General features: G+C 37.0%; 1 protein-coding gene across 2 annotated transcripts in view; it reads right to left on the bottom strand.

Moving 5' to 3' along the window:
- Positions 1-19463, bottom strand: part of FERMT2 (FERM domain containing kindlin 2) — a 74237-nt gene that overhangs the window by 28873 nt on the left and 25901 nt on the right. For both annotated transcript variants that reach the window (XM_068966595.1, XM_068966594.1), the window contains exons 3-4: positions 16149-16382; positions 1502-1636 (exon numbers count right to left, since the gene is read on the bottom strand). In XM_068966595.1, the coding sequence (XP_068822696.1) occupies positions 1502-1636; positions 16149-16382 (369 nt within the window). The remainder of the gene's footprint in view (positions 1-1501; positions 1637-16148; positions 16383-19463) is intronic.

Genomic DNA, 19463 nt, shown 5'->3' with positions numbered 1-19463 from the left:
TCGCATCACATGGCCAGAGTATTGGAGGTTCAGCATTAGTCCTTCTAATGAACATTCAGGATTGATTTCCTTTAGGATCAACTGGTTTGCTCTCCTTATAGTCCAAGGGTTACCTCTCAAGAGTTTTCTCCAGCACCACAATTGGAAAGCATCAATTCTTTGGTGCTTAGCCTTTTTTATGGCTCCTAACCTTACTGTTAGCAAAGAGTCAGACATGATTGAGCGACTGAACTGAATCTTACTGTGCTGTAATATTTTCATCCTTATATGTGAATAATAACATAATCCACTTTGATGGGTTGTAGTGAGAATTAAATGAGTTTCCATGGGTAAAGTGTGTGAAATAGCTCTGGGCATACATAAGTCTGTGTTCACTGTTTATTTTCATTACCATCATCATCACCCCAGAATTTTCAAAAACAGGAATGGACTGAATTAGTAAAATTAGTTTATTTATTTGCTTCTGAGATCTATCCTAAGAAATGGATTTATAAATGTGCAGCCAATGGAAACAAGGGAAACCAATTTTCAGGAACCAAAGAACCATGTAACCTAATTGATTAATCATCTAACTTCTCAACAGACACTGCCCATGTTCCTACTGTATGCCATATGCTGTTAGGTCCTAGTAACAGAAAGGTAAGGAACAGTCTCTTCATGTAGGACCTCACAATTATTAGGGTAGAACACATAAAATTATACCAAATACAGAAATGTCTGGTGACTTATAACAGCAGGATACCTAATTCAGGTTGGGGAGGTAACGGAAGGAAATCTGAGAAAGCGTCTTCAAGAAACAAGAGAGGCACTAAGAGATTAGCGTGTGCAAAGCATAGATGTTTTAAGTAACCTGATAGAAGTAATAATGTCTTAACTAAATTAGTGGTGGTTCCCACAAAATACACCCAAAATGGAACTAAATGCTAAAAAAACCCTCCAATTTCCGCAATGCCGAGAACTGAGGCAAGTTAAGGTACTGTCTCCTTTTGACTTTTCCTGAGCACAGAACCAGCTCTTCTTTTCACTGATTCAACTACTAACATCTGACACGATGATCTGCACGTGACAGACTCCTGTGATGATGTAAAGATTGGGGGAAAAGATGCAGAAGGAGAGCGTTCTTTAACCTGACCACTCTCCAGACTATTTAGTCCATCTATACTGATATCAAACACACAGGAAGACCTACTGTACAGCACACGGAATTGTACTCAATATTTTTTAATAACCTATAAGGGAAAAGAACCTGAAAAAGTATGTAGATATGAATCACTGTGTATGAATGAATCAATGAACCATTGTGCTGCAATTCCTGAAACTAGCACAATATTGTAAATCAACTGTATTTCAAATACACACACACACACACACACACACACATAGGACAATATTGTAAATCAACTATATTTCAAATACACACAAACACACACATACACACACCCATGCACGCATACAGCTCTCATGGTTCTCATACTGAACCCATGCTTAGTCAAAGACTCACCTGATCCAGGAGTGATAAGAGGCCCCTCTAGTTCAAGTGCCTCATCTTCAGATTGGTCATCTAGCTTTTTCTTTTTTTTCTTTGTTGGATCTCTGGGTTTTTTCAATAGAGAAAGCTCTTCAGGGTGTCTGATGTCTGTTACAATTAAGAAAAAAACATTATTTTACTGGGATAATGGAAAATTTAAACACATTATTACATTTGGTAAATCTATGAATCCATTTCAAAACAAGAACTTGTAATTTCTTTCTGTGCATGTTTGTATTTTGCCAGATACTAACACCATGCAAAACACGAAAATATGACACTTTTAAAAACAATATACCAAAACACACTTAATTCGTAACTATCCAATAAATGTCGTTACCTAGTAGAAAGATAATACTATGGTACAGAAAGAAAATAATAGAGCTTTTATTTATATATATTTTAAATCAAAACTCTATGGAATTAAGGTTTATATTATATGGTTGCTTCATTCTGTATATAAGTTATACTAGATATATGAAGTAAATGTAAAGAAAATATTTTCATACCATTATCAAATCTCAAAATTTTAATCAACTCAAACTTTCCTACCTTGATACCAAATGTACAAGTTTCTGAGTTTATTCTATTCATTTTCATGTGAAGAACCTGATGTGTACACATAATGAAAAATGGGCAAAATAATGAAGATTGATATTTTCCTATGTCTGCTGTCTGCTCTTCTACAATTCCGTGTCTCTAATTGTACAGTTAGTGATAGCTAGGAGTATAAAGTTGTCGCCCATCAAAAAAAAAAAAAAAAGAAAATCACCAAGTGGGTTTTTAAAAAAACAAAAAATACGTAAGAAACAAAATGGCTACACAAAAAGAATTTAAAATGACCCAAATAAGTTTATATATATTACATATTATATACCATGTCCATAAATAGCAGGAATGAGTAAAAAGTCAGTGATGTTGTTTAGACACTAAGTCATGTTCAACTCTTTTTTGACCCCATGGACTGTAGTCTTCGAGGCTCCTCTGTCCATGGGATTTCCCAGGCAAGAATACTGCAGTAGATTGCCATTTTCTTCCCCAAGGGATCTTCTACACTTCGGGATCAAACCTGCCTCTCCTGCATTGGCAGGCAGAGTCTTTACCACTGAGCCACCAGGGAATCCCAAGTTAAGTCAGTTCCTCCCAAACTGAGCTAAAGATTCGACGAAATTCTAATCCAAATTCCAGTTTACTCTTCTGAACAATTTGACTGTAGAATTGTTCTCATTTCCTTATAAATTTTATAATAGTGAAAGCAATTTTGAAAAAGAATAAAGCTGGAAGACCTAAACTACCTGATTTTAAGACATCATAAATCCATAGCAATTAAAACTGTGCAATTACTGGCCAACTGATAAGACATATAAATGAACGGATTAGAAGAGAGGACCCAGAAACAAATCCAGACACAGCCAATTATTTTGGACAAAGGTGCTATGGCAATTCAAAGGAAAAGGGAAATCTCTTAATTCAGTTCAGTCGCTCAGTCGCGTCCAACTCTTTGCGACCCATGGACTGCAGCACACCAGGCCTCCCTGTCCATCATCAACTCCCAGAGCTTGCTCAAACTCTTGTCCATTGAGTCGGTGATGCCATCCAACCATCTCATCCTCTGCTGTCCCCGTTCTCCTCCTACCTTCAATCTTTCCCAACATCAGGATCTTTTCCAATGAGTCAGTTCTTTGCATCAGGTGGCCACTGTAGAGCCTCACAGCCTACAGTCCATGGGGTTGCAAAACAGTCGGACATGACTTAGTGTCTTCAGCATCAGTCCTTCCAATGATTATTCAGTACTGACTTCCTTTAGGATGTACTGGTTGGATCTCCTTGTAGTCCAAGGGACTCTCAGACTCTTCTCCAACACCACAGTTCAAAAACATCAATTCTTCGGTGCTCAGCTTTCTTTATGGTCCAACTCTCACATCCATACATGACTACTGGAAAAACCATAGCTTTGACTAGACGGACCGCTGTTGGCAAAGTAATCTCTTTGCTTTTTAATATGCTGTCTAGGTTGGTCTTGGCTTTTCTTCCAAGGCGTAAGCGTCTTTTAATTTCATGGCTGCAATCATCATCTGCAGTGATTTTGGAGACCCCCTCCCAAATAAAGTCTGTCACTGTTTCCCCATCTATTTGCCATGAAGTGACAGCACCAGATACCATGATCCTAGTTTTCTGAATGTTGAGTTTTAAGCCAACTTTTTCACTCTTCTCTTTCATTTTCATCAGTTTCTTCAGTTCTTTGCTTTCTGCCATAAGGGTGGTGTCACCTGTGTATCTGAGACTATTGATATTTCCCCCGGCAATCTTGATTCCAGCTTGTGCTTCATCCAGCCTGGCATTTCTCATAATACGCTCTGCACAGAAGTTAAATAAGCAGGGTGACAATATACAGCCTTGACATACTCCTTTCCCGATTTGGAACCAGTCTGTTGTTCCATGTCCAGTTCTAATAGCTGCTTCTTGACCTGCATACAGATTTCTCAGAAGGCAGGTAAGATGGTCTGGCAATCCCATTGCTTTAAGAATTTTCCACAGTTTGTTGTGATCCACAGTCAAAGGCTTTGGTGTCATCAATAAAGCAGAAAGATGGTTTTTTGGAACTCTCTTGCTTTTTTAAATCTCTTCAATAAACAGTGCTAAATAAGAGATTCATGTATTTTTCAAAAAGAACATGAGCCCTCATCTAATGCAATAGGCAAAAATTAATTTCATGTATCATAGGCCTGGGCTTCCCAGGTGGCACAGTGGCAAAGAATCTGCCTGCCATGGTAGGAGACAAGGGTCTGATTCCTGGATTCAGAAGATCCCCTGGAGGAGTAAATGGCAACCCACTCCAGCATTCTTGTCTAAAAAAATCCCACGGACAGAAGAGCCTAGTGGGCTATAGTCCATGGAGTTGCAGAGTTGGAGATGACTGAGAAACTGAGCACATCATAGACCTAAAGAAAATTTAAGTAAACAAATATTTCTTAGATAGGATATCCATACCCCTCATTAAAAAACAAACAAAAAAACCCCTGCCCTTTACTACAAGAAAAAAAAAAAAACTGTTGTGAAAACAAAAAGGCAAGCTGTATACTGGGACAAAATATTCACATAATATATTATGTATATCTGACAAAAGACTTGTATCCAAAATATATAAAGAACCCATACAATTTAATAATAAGCAGATCAGTGGGCTAAAGATTTGGATAAGCATTTCACCACAGAATACATAAGAATAGCCAAGAAGCATATGCAAAGATGCTCAACATTAATGGTCACAAACTGCAAAATTAAAACCACAAGAGACAAATACACCCATCAGAGTGGCCAACATGAGTAAGACTGATAATATCCAGTGTTGGTAAGGATGGAGAGAAAGTGGAACTCTCATACTCAGTTGCTGGGAATGTGAAATGAAAAATTTTGAAAACACCTTGGTAGTTCTTTATAAAGTTAAACATGTTCTTTATAAAGTTAGATACTCCACTCTTATTTAAGAAAATGAAAAGCATATTTATAATAGTTTTAGTCACAAAACTCAAAACTAGAAATAACACAGGTAGAAGAATATGTTATATTTTCATATCAATGGAACACTACTCTTAGAATGTAATACAAGTCATCAGTAAAAAAAACAACAACACAGAACTACTGATATATTCAATAACATGAATGCATCTCAAAATTATTATCTAAGTAGAAGAAACCAATTAGAAAAGGGTATGTACTGCATGATTTCATTCACAACACTCCAGAAAATGACAGCAAATCTACAGTGACAAAGCAGATCAGTGACTGTTAGAGTTTGATAGTTAATGGAAATGTTCTATATCCTGATTGTAGTATTAATAGTTTCAGAGATGGAAACACGTGTCAAACTCATTCAACTGTACACTTTAAATGAGTACAGTTTATTGTACATCAATTATACAAAAATAAAGTTAATTAAAAAATAAAATGTAAAGAGAGGGAAAGCCAAGAAAAAAAGCAGCGGAAAGGAAAAGTGCTTGCTGTGTTCTTGGAGTGTTTGGTGCCATCTACACCATCTGTCAGTATGAGGAGAACAGACAATGAAATCCAAGTCCCTGCCTAACTTGTAATGCTGCAGACTGCTAAGTCACTGGATCAGAGTTTGACAGTAGGTAATCTGTACTTTCAGAAACCCACAGTCTCCACTGTGTATTAGGAACTCCACCCAGTATTAGGAACTCTGGAAGCTTTTTATCTGGAGGAAAACTAGAACTAGGATTGGCCACACTGCTGCAGAGTTGATGATGCACAACTTGAGGCAGAAGCACACAGCCAAACTACCTGGATTCACATCTCAGCTGCACTATTAGCTGCATGACTTGGGAAAGCTACTAATTAGCCTACTAGCATCCAAGTTTCCTCAAATGTAAATGAAACTACCACCACAGGAGGTGTTTATGAAAATTCAATGATTGCACAGGGCCTGACACACAATAACTACTTCATAAGTATTAGCTATTAATGTTTTTTTCTAATTTTAAAAAATATACAATTATGGTATACATTTGGAAATTACAAGAAAGTATTAAGATATTTAAACCCTGTTTGTGAAAAATGGAATATGACTATGTGATTCAGTGATTCTAACAGATGTATAAAACTGTGCCCATTCTTCCAATACTGTGCCCATTATAAATAACGGTTCTAAAAACATCAATATGTATCTACTTTTTCACGTTTTATTTCTTTAGAAATTCACTGGAATAAATTACTGGATCAAAGGTTAAATGAATTTTAAGGCCAAAATGTAGCAACATGGGCACATGTATTATTTTTTTAAAGCTTTATTTTTAAAACAGTATGCTTATCTCCTTGTTTTAATTTACATTTCTTTGATTATTAGTGATGATCTACACTTCCCCATGGGTTTTTAGCTATTTATATTATTCCTTCCTTTGCTCATTTTTCTATTGCTGCTGCTACTACTAAGTCGCTTCAGTCGTGTCTGACTCTGTGCGACCCCATAGACAGCAGCCCAGAAGCTCCCACGTCCCTGGGATTCTCCAGACAAGAACACTGGAGTGGGTTGCCATGTCCTTCTTCAATGCATGAAAGTGAAAAGTGAAAGTGAAGTTGCTCAGTCGTGCCTGACTCGTAGTGACCCCATGGACTGCAGCCCACCAGGCTCCTCCGTCCACGGGATTTTCCAGGCAAGAGTACTGGAGTGGGGTGCCACTGCATTCTGCTAGATTTCTTCAAATCAGGGCTTCCCTGGTAGCTCAGCTGGTACAAGAATCCACCTGCAATGAGGTAGACCTGGGTTCCATCCCTGGGTTGGGAAGACCCCCTGGAGAAGGGAACAGCCACCCTATTCTCCATGGTATTCTGGCCTGGAGAATTCCATGGACTGTAGAGTCCATGGGGTTGCAAAAAGTCGGACACAACTGAGTGACTTTCACTTTCTTCAGATCAAAGTTAATTTGCATATAAAAGTTAACATGGTAGATACCACTGAAAACCACACTGAACTTTCTTTTTTACTTATTTACACCTTGAACCATGTTTAAAAAAGAAATCAAAATCTTTCAATAACTAAATGGATTATTTTTTGTTGTTTCTCTGTTGGTTATTATAGTTTACTATTAGGAACACTCTGGTATACATTAGGTTTTTGTTTTGTACTTACATGCTATTTTGGGGTGAATACTTTTCTGAAACATGAACATGGAATTAGCAGTAAAACTGTTCTGAACAAATACTTTACCAAAGAGTAGGTGAACATCTTAGGTACTAAACAGCAGAGATGATATTAAAAATAAATGTTTGTTCCTTAAATTCTGTCACTTAAGCTTCCAGGCAGGTCTTTTTAAAGTTAAAAGTAATACAGTGACTTCTTTAGCTAAAGTCATAAAATTAAAAATCAAAGATTTTCTTCAGTCTTGTATATTCAAGTTGAGATAGGGCTGGGACCTAGGACCTGGGACCCTTTACCATAGTGCTTGCACCTGGACAAATGTCTCCTCAAGCAACAAAGAACTTATAAGGAACTAAGAACAACTGCATGCATGTGCAATCAGGGGAATTATGAACAATAAGATACAAAAAGGCCTCAATCCAACTTTCATTTTGCAGATGCTGGGAGCTGAAGTAGGGTACTGAGCATGATCCCCGCACCCAGCACCAAGGGGCGGGCAGATCATCTAACCAGCCCTCCAGCCCAACCCACAGATCTGCTCCCACCAGATCCCCACTTAAGGAACCAGCCCACCCTCCCTCAGAGAATGAGCGAGGGGACTTGTTACCTGTTTTTGCTTTGGGATACCATGAGTCCCAGTGAAGCCGTGCCTGAATTCCTCTTTTCAATTTCTATTGATTAAAGAGCCCAAGGACACAATTCCATAACAAAGGTAACCCATTTATCCTTGAAAGTAATTTTGGGGATTTGAATCAGTAGTGTTAAGTTGTGCTATGTAGATTCAGAAATTCAGAAGATGATTTCAAGTATGTCTTTTGAGCCATATTTATCTAATTAACAGAACTGAATCATCATTTCCTAGAATACTTTTAAAAGGAACAAGATTTAGCATGCTAAGAGATCTAATGATTTATGGATTGTACTTTCAGTTCTCAGCATACCCTCAACTCTAAATGCCACCACTGCCATGCTGAGAGTAAATAGACATTAGAAAATTCCAAGCTTCTGAATAATCACTTGTCTCCTCTACTTCAGTATTAAGTGGGGGCAGGGTGGTGGTGGTAATCTGTCTCTCCACCCATTCACTTCTCCAAAGCAAATCATAAACTGGTACAGGGTGAAAAATCTAAAAAGTACATAGGACATAAAACTAATCACGCCTGAGAGATATGACCTGCTTCTACCACAGTTTACCATTACCAAGTTTGGTGGGAGAGACGAAAGCAAGCAAAACGCCTCCTAAATTTCTGGTATGTCCTTTCTTCTTGAAAATCACTGCACTACATGATTCATCCTTTGAGATTTTTGTTCACGGGCCATTTCCTGTCAGCTCACAAACCAGCTATGAACATTTTTAGAAAAATGAGTACTGTTAACTGTTAACTAGCTTTTCGCTCATAGGCAGATGAAGCAGCTCCTAACTGTCTGTGCCCGTGAGAACTGCTTGTGATGTAAAAGTAATTATATTAAAAACAAATGTTTAGGTCACACCCCCAGATAATACTCTTAGTGACTCAGGGCCTCCAACAGCTTGTTTTATAAAAGTTCTAGTGATGGATGTTAACTTATTGTGATGATCATGTCACAATACATATAAATACGGAAGCATTATGGTGTACACCTGATGTTTACATTTATGTGTCAATCATATCTCAACTTTAAATCTCTAGAGGTAATTTTGATTCCAACTTTTTCTTGAGACCTTGCAGCTAAGGGAAAGGGTAGGAAGAGGAGAACGACATCTTATTTCTCTAACGATAGGCAGTTCTATATGCAGCAAGGTAGCTGCTGGCTACACATGACGTCTGTGAGTAAGTGATTTTCATTTCATTACAGCAATAACCAAAAATAGTAAATCCATATATGATACTATTATAATGATAAAGGAACTTAGGACTTATGTATTTACTCTGTGTCTTACATCAGGAAGAAATTAAACTAGTGAATTTAGCAATCCGAATCACATGTGTACGAGTGGGCTTGATGAAGAACACAAATAATTAAATAAGGCTTAGATTAAAATAAAATACACTTACAGGCCTATGAGATGTAAAATCTTTAAAATGGGCATACCAAAATACAATGCTGCCTTTCCTTTATGCTAAATTACAGTTCAATAATAAAGAGATAGTAGCATTTATGAGTCACTACACAAAACAGTGATCCAGGATCTATTTATAACAAAATGATAAACTATACAGCAATAAAATCCAATGTTCAAAATCAATGTTATCAAGTAGAGTACAAGTCTAGTGGAAGACAGGTAACATAAATTACCTATATAATTATGTAATATACATAGTGCATATGTATCTCAAAAATTATGGGGCTGAGGAAATGGGAAATAAAGGAGTGGAGAAGGGTACTCTGGTAAAATAATAAAACAAATTTTGTTTAAAAGCAGAATTTTCTTAAGAGTTTCCAGTTAAACATGTAGGTTGAGTTCTTGCATTTACATTCACTGTTTTCCAAAAATCATACCAAAATGTAAAGAAATAAAATATGAACCTAAAAGGACAAAACAGGAGAAAAACATCAGATCAGCAACATCAGAAAAATGTTGAGATAAAAGCCAGATGGGAGACAAGCAAATATTTAGTAAACAGAAAATCAAGGTGTCTGCAGGAGATTCCAATGGGAAACACATGGACTCACTATGCTAAACATCAAGCATGATCATGTGCTCCAAAAAGAGACAAGAAAAATGAATCCTGTCCCATACTGAATTACACCTACCCCTCAGATACACACCGTTTAGGATTCCTTGGAGGAAAATCTGAAAAGCCCTAGAGAAAAGATCCTTTAGATACTGACATTTGAAAAGGCTTGCTCAATGTCTAAATACCCCTTAGAGGGACAAGCTAAACAAGCTAAACCCCATTCAACTAGAGCTTCTTATCAGGTATCTGTATGAATGGACAATCAGCGACTGATAGACATTATAGAAAGGAATCTGTGGCAGGCAGAATTCTCGAGACAGCCCCTTAAAATTCTTGCTCCTGGTTATACAATCATACACTAATCTAGCAACTGCCGTGAAGAGTCTTTGCAATGGAATTAAGGTTACTGATCAACTGATTTTAGGGAGATTATCCTGAATTCTCTCAGTGGGTCCAAAGCAATCACAAGAAGTCTAACAGAAAAGAAAAGCAGAAGGAAGAAGAGGAGAGATAAGACAGGAGAAATCACATAGACTTGAGAAGTAAGAAGAGCTGGACTTGCTGTTGCTGACTCTGAAAAAGGAGGAAGGTCACAAGTCAAGGAATTCAGGAGGCCTCTAGAAGCTAACAAGGAGATCAAACCAGTCAATCCTAAAGAAATCAACCCTGAATATTCACTGGAAGGACTGATGCTGAAGCTGAAGCTCCAATACTTTGGCCACCTGATGCAAAGAGCTGACTCATTAGAAAAGACCCTGATGCTGGGTGAGACTGAAGGCAGGAGGAGAAGGGGGCAACAGAGAGGATGAGACGGTTGGATGGCATCATCAACTCAATGGACATGAATTTGAGCAAACTCCAGGGGACAGTGGAGGACAGGGAAGCCTGGTGTGCTGCAGTCCATGGGGCTGCAAAGAGTTGGACACGACTTAACAACTAACAACAAGACAGAGTAGTAAGAATGTGATTTACACTCCTGCTTTATGTAAACAATAAAGGAACAGGAAAGAAAGTTTTTCAGATATTAGACAACAAGGAGAACAGGAGAGGAGAGAAAAACACAATGAGCTCTTTGGGTATACCAGCTTACTGTCTTGAAGTAGTTCAGGGTGGGGAGGGGGCAAACAGAGTCAGGTCTTGCTGAGTTCAGACATCTGAGATGGAACCCAGGGAGGCCAAGATGACTAGAATTTGTGGGTCAGAGTACCAGAGAGAAGAGGGCTCTGGAGATCTGCAGTTATCCTCTGGAATCTGGGTGAATACGGATCTGTGTACCTGTGAGGGAAAGTTTTCCTAATACACTGGATATTGAGAAGAATCCCCAGAAGAAAATTAGCTCCAGATTAATGGACTTGCCCTTAACGTTTAAAAGCAAGTATCAAAAGGATCCAACTGATTCCAGGTAATCTGACTGAAAAATCTGGCAGAAAAAAAAAAACAAAACCCCAACATTACTTAAAGGAATACACAAAGAAATCCAGCCAAAAGTGTAAAATTAACAGACTCTAACATTCAAACAGAAATTACCAGGCAAAAAAGAGGCAGGAAAATACAACCCATTATCAGGAGTAAAGCTGAAGGGGGGTGTAACAGATTATATAATCAATTATAGAATTGATGATAAAAACAATTATAGAATCAGTAATCAAAGATATGAAAATGGCTATTGTAAGTACACTCCACATGTTTAAGAATGGAAAGGCATAAAAATAAAGAAAAAAATTAAACGTTATGTATTTTTAAAAGGCCAAAACCAAACTTCTAGTGATGAAAACTACATCTGAAATGAACACTGGATGGGATTAACAGAAGATCAATGAATTTGAAGATAGCAATGAACACTTTCCAAGATGAAACTGAGAATAAAGACCAAAAAAAGGAGAACATCAGCAACTTCCAGAAGAATAACAATTGCTCTAGCATATATGAAATGATAGCAAGTGTGGGAAGGGACACCAAAAATTATCTGAAGAACTAATGGTTGAAAATTACACAAATCTGATAACTATAAACCCATAAATTTAAGAATTACAATAAAAACAGAATAAACTTAAAACTATGCCAGGACACATCAGAATATGAAGTAAAGTCAGACAAGGAGAAATATTCATGTATCACTTACAAGTGGAATCTAAAAAAACGACACAAATGAACTTTTCATTTACTCTTAATAAGGCTCTTCACTTGTAAAGCCTGCATGTCAGAACTCACCTTATATATAAAAGAACTTGGCATGCCTTTGCCAGAAGGGTTTCTTTAAAAAAAGGAAAGTAAAATATAACAAAGAACCTCATTTAATCACTACACAGGAGCATTTTCTTATGTAACAAAAGAAAACCAAGAAAATTCTTACCAAATAAAAAACTAAGAAAGTAGTCTGCCAAAAGTCACACAAGAAAAGAGACAATCTGAGTAAGCCTATACCTATTAAAAAATTGAATCAATAATAACCTTCTAAAACAGAAAGCACTAGGGCCAGACAGGTTCACTTAAATTCTACCAAACATTTTTTCTAGTTCTATTGAGGTATGCCTGACGTATCTCAGGTATGTCACACAACACTGTGTAAGTTTAAGGTGTAGCATAATGACTTGACTTACACATACTGTGAACTTACATATACTGATCACCACAGTATTTCCCTTGTTTTAAGAACTTAGGATTTACTCTCTTAACAAATTCCAAATAAACCATACAGTAGTGTTAACTCTCGTCAACATGCATATACCACATCACCGAGTGCTTAACTTATCTTGCACCTTTTGACCTTGTTTGCATGTCTTGGCTATTATAAATAATGCTGCTATGAACATGGGGGTGCGGTTACTGCTCTGACCCAATGTTTTAATTTCCTTCGGCTATGTTCCCAGAAGTGGAACTGCTGGGTCATATGGGAGAGTCTACTTTTAGTTTTTTGAGGAACCTCCACAGTTTTCCATAGTGGCTACACCAATTTACAGTCCCACTAAGAGTGCCCAAGGGTTCTCTTTTCTCTACATCCTTGCCAGCACGTTATCACTTGTCTTTCTGATGATAGCCATTCTAATAAGACTAACATCACCAACTCGATGGACATGAGTTTGAGCAAGCTCCAGGAGCTGGTGATGGACAGGGAAGCCTGGCGTGCTTGTAGTCCATGGGGTCACAGAGTCGGACACGACTGAGCAACTGAACTGAATTCTAACAAATAAGCTGTGTCTCCTGTGGTTTTAATTTGTATTTCCCTAATGATCAGCAGTGATGTACACATTTTCACGTACCTCGTTGACCATTTGTAAAACTCCTTTGGAAAATGTCTATTCAGGTCTTTTGCCCATTTTAAAAATTGAGTTATTTGGGGGATTTTGATATTGAGCTCTTTATATATTTTAGATAATAACTCCTTATAAGATATATGGATTGCAGATATTTTTTCCTATTCCATAGATTATACTTCATTTTGCTGATCATTTCTTTTGCTGCATAGAAATTTTGTTGTGTAATATAATCCCACCTGTTTATTTCTGCCTGTGCTTTAGATGCTATATCCAAAAAATCACTGCCAAAACCCATGTCAAGGAGCTTTCCTCCTTGACCTTTGAGGAAGAAATTATACTAATACTCTACAATCTCTTTCAGAAGACAGAAGCAGAGGAAATACTTCCTAATTCATTCTATGAGGCTAGCATTACTTTTAATACTAAAATCAAACAAAGACATGGCAAGAAAACTATAGAACAATATTTCTAATGAACATAAATGCAAAAATATTTAATATACTATTAGCAAATCAAATTCAATAATGTATTTATAAAAAATAATTATACACCATACCATTAAAGAAATAACTGATAAGCTAGACTTTATAAAAATTAAAAATTTCTGCTCTGTGAAAGAAACTGCCAAAGAAAAAGAAAAGATAAGCCACTGACCAGGATAAAATATTTGCAAGTCATATCTGACAAAGGATTGTTACCCAAAGTATACAAATAACTATTAAAATATAACAGTAAAAAAAAAACAAAAAGCTTGACTAAAAAATAGGGCACAGACTTTTAAACAGACACCTCACCAAAGATATACAGGTGGCGAATGAACATATAAAAATATGTCCAACATTATATGTCATCATTAAAATGCAAAATTATAACAGTGCTAAGCCACTACACATCTATCAGAATGTCCACAATCAAGAACACTGACAACACCAAATGCTGGTGAGGATTAGAGCAATGAAAACTCTCATTCACTACTGAATGTGAACACAACATGACATAGCTACTTTGGAAGACAGTTTAGCAGTTTCCCACAAAACTAAGCATTTTCCTACCATGTGGTCCAACAACCATTCGCCTTAGAATCTACCCAAAGGAGTAAAAGACACATGTTCACAAATAAATCTGCACATAAATATTTACAGCACCTTATTATAGTTGCAAAACTTGGAAACAACAAAGATATCTGTCAGCAGATGTGGAAAGTAACTGGCACATCCAGACAATGGGATATTATTCAGCGCTTTAAAAAAAATGAGTTATCAAGCCATCAAAGGACATGAAGGAAACTTAAATCTGTATTACTAAGCAAAAGATAATCTGAAAAAGCTATATATGATTCCAATTGTACGACATTCTGTAAAAAGCAGAATTACGGAGACAGTAGAGAGATGAACTGTTGCCATGGGTTGGTAGTGGAGGGATGGAAAGGCAGAGCACTGATTTAGAGAACAGTAAAACTATTCTGTATGGTATTATAATAATGGTTATACATTTCTCCAAACTTGTGGACTATACAATATCAAGAGTAAACCCTAATGCACACCATGGAGTCTGGGTCATAATGATGTGTCAATGAAGGTTTACTGTAACAAATGTCCCATGCTGGTGTGGAGTGTTGACAGTGGGGAGGTTGTATGTGTGGGAATGAGAGTAAACAGGAACACTCTGTACTTTCTGCTCCATCTTGCTGTGAACCTAAAACTACTCTAAAAAAAGTTTATTAATTTAAAAAAATTGATAAGTGATATAAACAAGCAATTCTAAAAAGAAACTGAAACGGCCAGTTAAGACATAAAAACATAGTTATCTTTATAAACTAAAATTTTTTTCACTCAGAGAAACAAACACTAAAAACTGACAACACTCAAGTGTTAGTGATGGCTTTGGGCAATGGGTTTTCACACACTGCAAGTTGGAATGTAAACCCGTACAACCACTTGGGAGTGCAATTTGACAGTATCCGAAATGAATCATGTATACACTTAAAACAAAACAATTCTACCTTCTACTTTTACACAAACACAAAAGAGAAATTCCACCACACATGTACAAAATAATGTAAGATACTGTACAACTACAGTAACATATTTTTTGAGTATATACACTCACAGATATGAATATGTATATGTGCATGTATGTGTATTTATGTATTTTCAAAAGTACTGGAAAAATACACACTAACCTTATGACAGTAGCTGCTTTATAAAGAGAAATTAGACAAGAATACGAATCAAGAACTTTACCTATATTATTTGACTTTAAAAGGTTAGCAAAATGACAAAACATCAACTATTAATTCTAGTGAAATTTAGGTGAATGTTACATAAGTCTTAGTATTTTTCTGTATTTTTATTTTTCTTCTTAGAAATTCCATTAAACATAAAAAAACCTTATAATTTGAGTTATTAGATCAAAACAGTACTGTCCTGTATTTCCCCCAAATCTACGATACAACAGAATTATGTACTAATGAAGATAATGATTCAGATTTTCTCTGATGGTTAAATACTTCCTGTCATATGACAGAACTGGGTCAACCAAATGTAATCCACGTCTCATTTCAGAAAACATAAACAGAACTGCTACAAGAGTGGTCAAAGCGTAGACTGGTTAAGGAAGGATGCCAACACACGTGGTCATTTCCTTAGGAACTGTGTCAGCCCTTCAGTGAAGGAAGTGACACAATCTGCCTGAATCAATGCAAATACTGATTTGCACTGAAACACTTCCAAACCTACATTCCTCAGAAAATAATGCCTGTTCACTTCTCCTTTCCATAAAAATAAAGTCATCAGAAGGAGGTATTTAATAATAATAAATATACAATACACTTCTAAAAAGGAAAGAGCTCTACTAGACTCCTGTTTTAGTTTAACTCAGCATTTCTTCATCTTAAATATAAAAACGTTAAAGAATAAAGTAATAATTTCACATATAAACAAGCACAGCTTGCTCACCCCAATCCCTACTCTTTGAGATGAACTCAATGCCAGCCATATACATATCATAAAACTCATAATTTCATGAAGAATTGATATAGTACTTACTAAATGTCTTACAGATGTCAGAAACAGCTTTGAAGACTCTATCAGAGAAATTCACTTTCACCTTCACATACTTCATGTTGGGAAGTTGCAGGCGGAGCAGCTTGTGCTGGGGGGTGAACTGAAGCTTAGCATCTGCCTGAATGCCATACTTATCCAAGGTCCAATGCGTCTTGAGAAGCCAAGTTCTCTTCTTTTCCCACCACAGAGCATGGTCAGACCAATCTTTTTTTACATCTATTAAAAAAACAAACAAAACACTTAAAAATCTGCAGGACTGCCTTGAGAGAAATTACAAGCAGAAAACTAAGTAACTAGGTATTTAATATGAACAATTAGTTAAATACTAAGTGCCTGTTATGTGGTAAGTAATACTAAAGAAATACTAAAAGAAATACCAAACAGCTGAGAAAACACTCTGCCCTTGAAAGCTAATACAGAAGACAGCAGAGGCAGAATACACAGGGTAATTAATAATGCTTAAAGTAGACACACACATGACAAAGTATGACACACATATGACAGAGTACGGACTCTCTGTAAGCATTCAGAGAACAAGGAAGACCCTGGGGATTGGAATCCAAAGGATGAATAAATAATGAGATGGAGTTGGTGGATTCTTAGCCCAGCTTTGAGCAATGGACAATATTCTGATGATAAAGCTGGTGAGAAAGCTGAGGCATATGAGGCTGCAGAAGCATCTTGAGGCTAAGGGGTGGTGAGAAGATGGAACAAAAATGAACAAAAACCACTATCTTAGGTAAAGAGGAGCCTGGAAAAGAAAACATCCATGAATAACACTTAACTTGAGAGAAAACAAAAACAAAAAAACTACATTCCAACCACACACCCCCAATATATTTTGGCACAAGAAAAAATATAAAAAAAAGAGAAGAAACATTAATACCCGTTAAACTATTTAACACTCATATACAATTAAATTAAAAGAAACTAAATAAAGAAAGAGTTGGACTATAAAAGAGAGCTGAGTGCTGAAGAACTGATGCTTTTGAACTGGGGCGTTGGAGAAGACTCTTGAGAGTCCCTTGGACTGCAAGGATATCCAGCCAGTCCATTCTAAAGGAGATCAGTCCTGGGTGTTCTTTGCAAGGAATGATGCTGAAGCTGAAACTCCAGTACTTTGGCCACCTCATGCGAAGAGCTGACTCATTGGAAAAGACTCTGAAGCTGGGAGGGATTGGGGGCAGGAGGAGAAAGGGACGAGAGGATGAGATGGCTGGATGGCATCACTGACTCGATGGACGTGAGTGTGAGTGAACTCCAGGAGTTGGTGATGGACAGCGAGGCCTGGTGTGCTGCAATCCATGGGGTTGTAAAGAGTTGGACCCGACTGAGCGACTGAACTGAACTGAAATAAAGAAAATGTAATTTACAAAAGATTTGGCTACCTCCAGATACAGCAGATCATAGCAATAAATTTACAAATAAAATCCAATTTCTGCTGGTTATTAAAGTAGCAATAAAAGTAAAGAATGTGGGGATCAATTATATGATGAACTAAGAACCAAAAAGGGGGAACAGGATATTAAAACAACAACAACATAGCAAAACCAAGCTTTCCAGAGAGCGAGGAAAAATAAAACTATCATCATGATTTGATATAAAGCTCATTTTAATACAGTTTTAAAAAGAACTGGTCTATTTTAAGAAGATAAGTTTAAAAGTATATACTAAACCTGAAACTTTTTTTAGCACAACTTGTCTCCCTGAAAGCCTCAGATAGTAAAACATCAAATTACCACACTATGAGCCTAGAAACACCTTCTATAATGGTGAAAGGTAACTGACATAATTCTCCTCATTATGGAAGAAACAGATCACAAGAGGGAAAAAGACCTTCAATTCCCCCAGATAGTAAAAAAACATTTTAATGAGTAAGTACTTTAATGGGAAAACTGGACTTCTGATTTTACCGCATTTTGAAATTTCAGTATTTGTTTTGGGAAAGCCCTGTCAATTATGTTATTGAAGATTGGCTGCAGAAATACATATTTTACAACTACTTGTGACAAAATGTATTCAATATATAGTACCTAGTCTCTTAAATTACTTTCCACCACAGAATTTATCAACTTTTAGAAACAGTAAATCCAATCTGGCTCACAAGCAGATAACCAAGACTGGGACCTTTTTGTATACTATGAGGTAAATGTCTCACATGTTACAGATGGTTTACTGTATTCTTTAGGAACAAAGAGCCGAAGACAGATCAAGATCATTTGTAAAGAATGACAGTAACCACTGCAGAGTAAGGCTGAGCTGAATTGAAGAAATGGTAGATTGATATCTAATACTTTCTTTTTCAGCCCATTCACTTCCGCTACCAATGTCAATCATTAAGGAAGCCAAAACATGTATTTCCAGGGCAGGGAGAAGAGAGGAAAAGGCTGTACGCTGCTAATAATAGTATTTTGTTAATACTGACTTAAGTCATTTGGACTTCCTTTGTCTTAAATCAAAAGACAACCTTGAAATAAGAACTCTGGTGCAAGTAGCATACTGAGGTGGGATGGGGGAGGGGGAGATCCCAGGAAGCATACCTGAGGGGATTAGGAAAAGTGAGACGTGGGAGAAAACTCATTAACTTCTGTGGTTAACTGGAGTTCAGTCCTGCAAGAGCCCCTCTGAGGAATCACATAAAACATGACTTAGAATTCTTCTCCTAAGGAAAGAGAAAGCTGGGGGACCTATCCAGTTGGTTGAAGATTGCTCTTAGGGCCACGAAATTCCCAGCATTTCCCCAGCTGCCATGCATGGGGCTGACCACCCTGCACTCAAGCACTTAACTCACCAAACCCTAAATATTTACTACAGGGATTTTTACAGAAAGACTTCATAGGCCCAGATTCAATAAAATCTCAACCTTGCATCAATTAGGCTTCAAACGCTGACCTCAGAAACAAGTACTTCCTATGATCTTCCTCTTTAGAATCTAAACCTCCCCATCAATTCCACCTTGGTTTTTTACACCACAGCAATAGTCCCCCTGCATCTGTTAAGAATAAACATGGGGGAGAAGGACATGAAATCTAAAGATTATGTACTAGAAACACTATGAACAGTTTGTTTACCCACAGAAAGAGAAAGACTCTCTTACTGACTGGAAACAGTGGTAAGATCAGTCTTTTTTACCAACAGAAAACAGTGGGTAAGTAGCAATATAGGAAAGAAAAATTACTCCAACTAAAAACAGAAACGGGACACCAGGAAAGATCTGAAGTGTCAACACTGCACACACCAGCAAACAAAAACAGAAAAGCGGGCACTCTGACAGTGAAAAAAGCAATCAGTTTTAGA

This window comes from Capricornis sumatraensis, chromosome 2 (genome assembly GCF_032405125.1).
Source record: "Capricornis sumatraensis isolate serow.1 chromosome 2, serow.2, whole genome shotgun sequence".
NCBI classification, from domain to species: Eukaryota; Metazoa; Chordata; class Mammalia; order Artiodactyla; family Bovidae; genus Capricornis; species Capricornis sumatraensis.
This window is presented reverse-complemented; position numbering and strand designations above follow the sequence as displayed.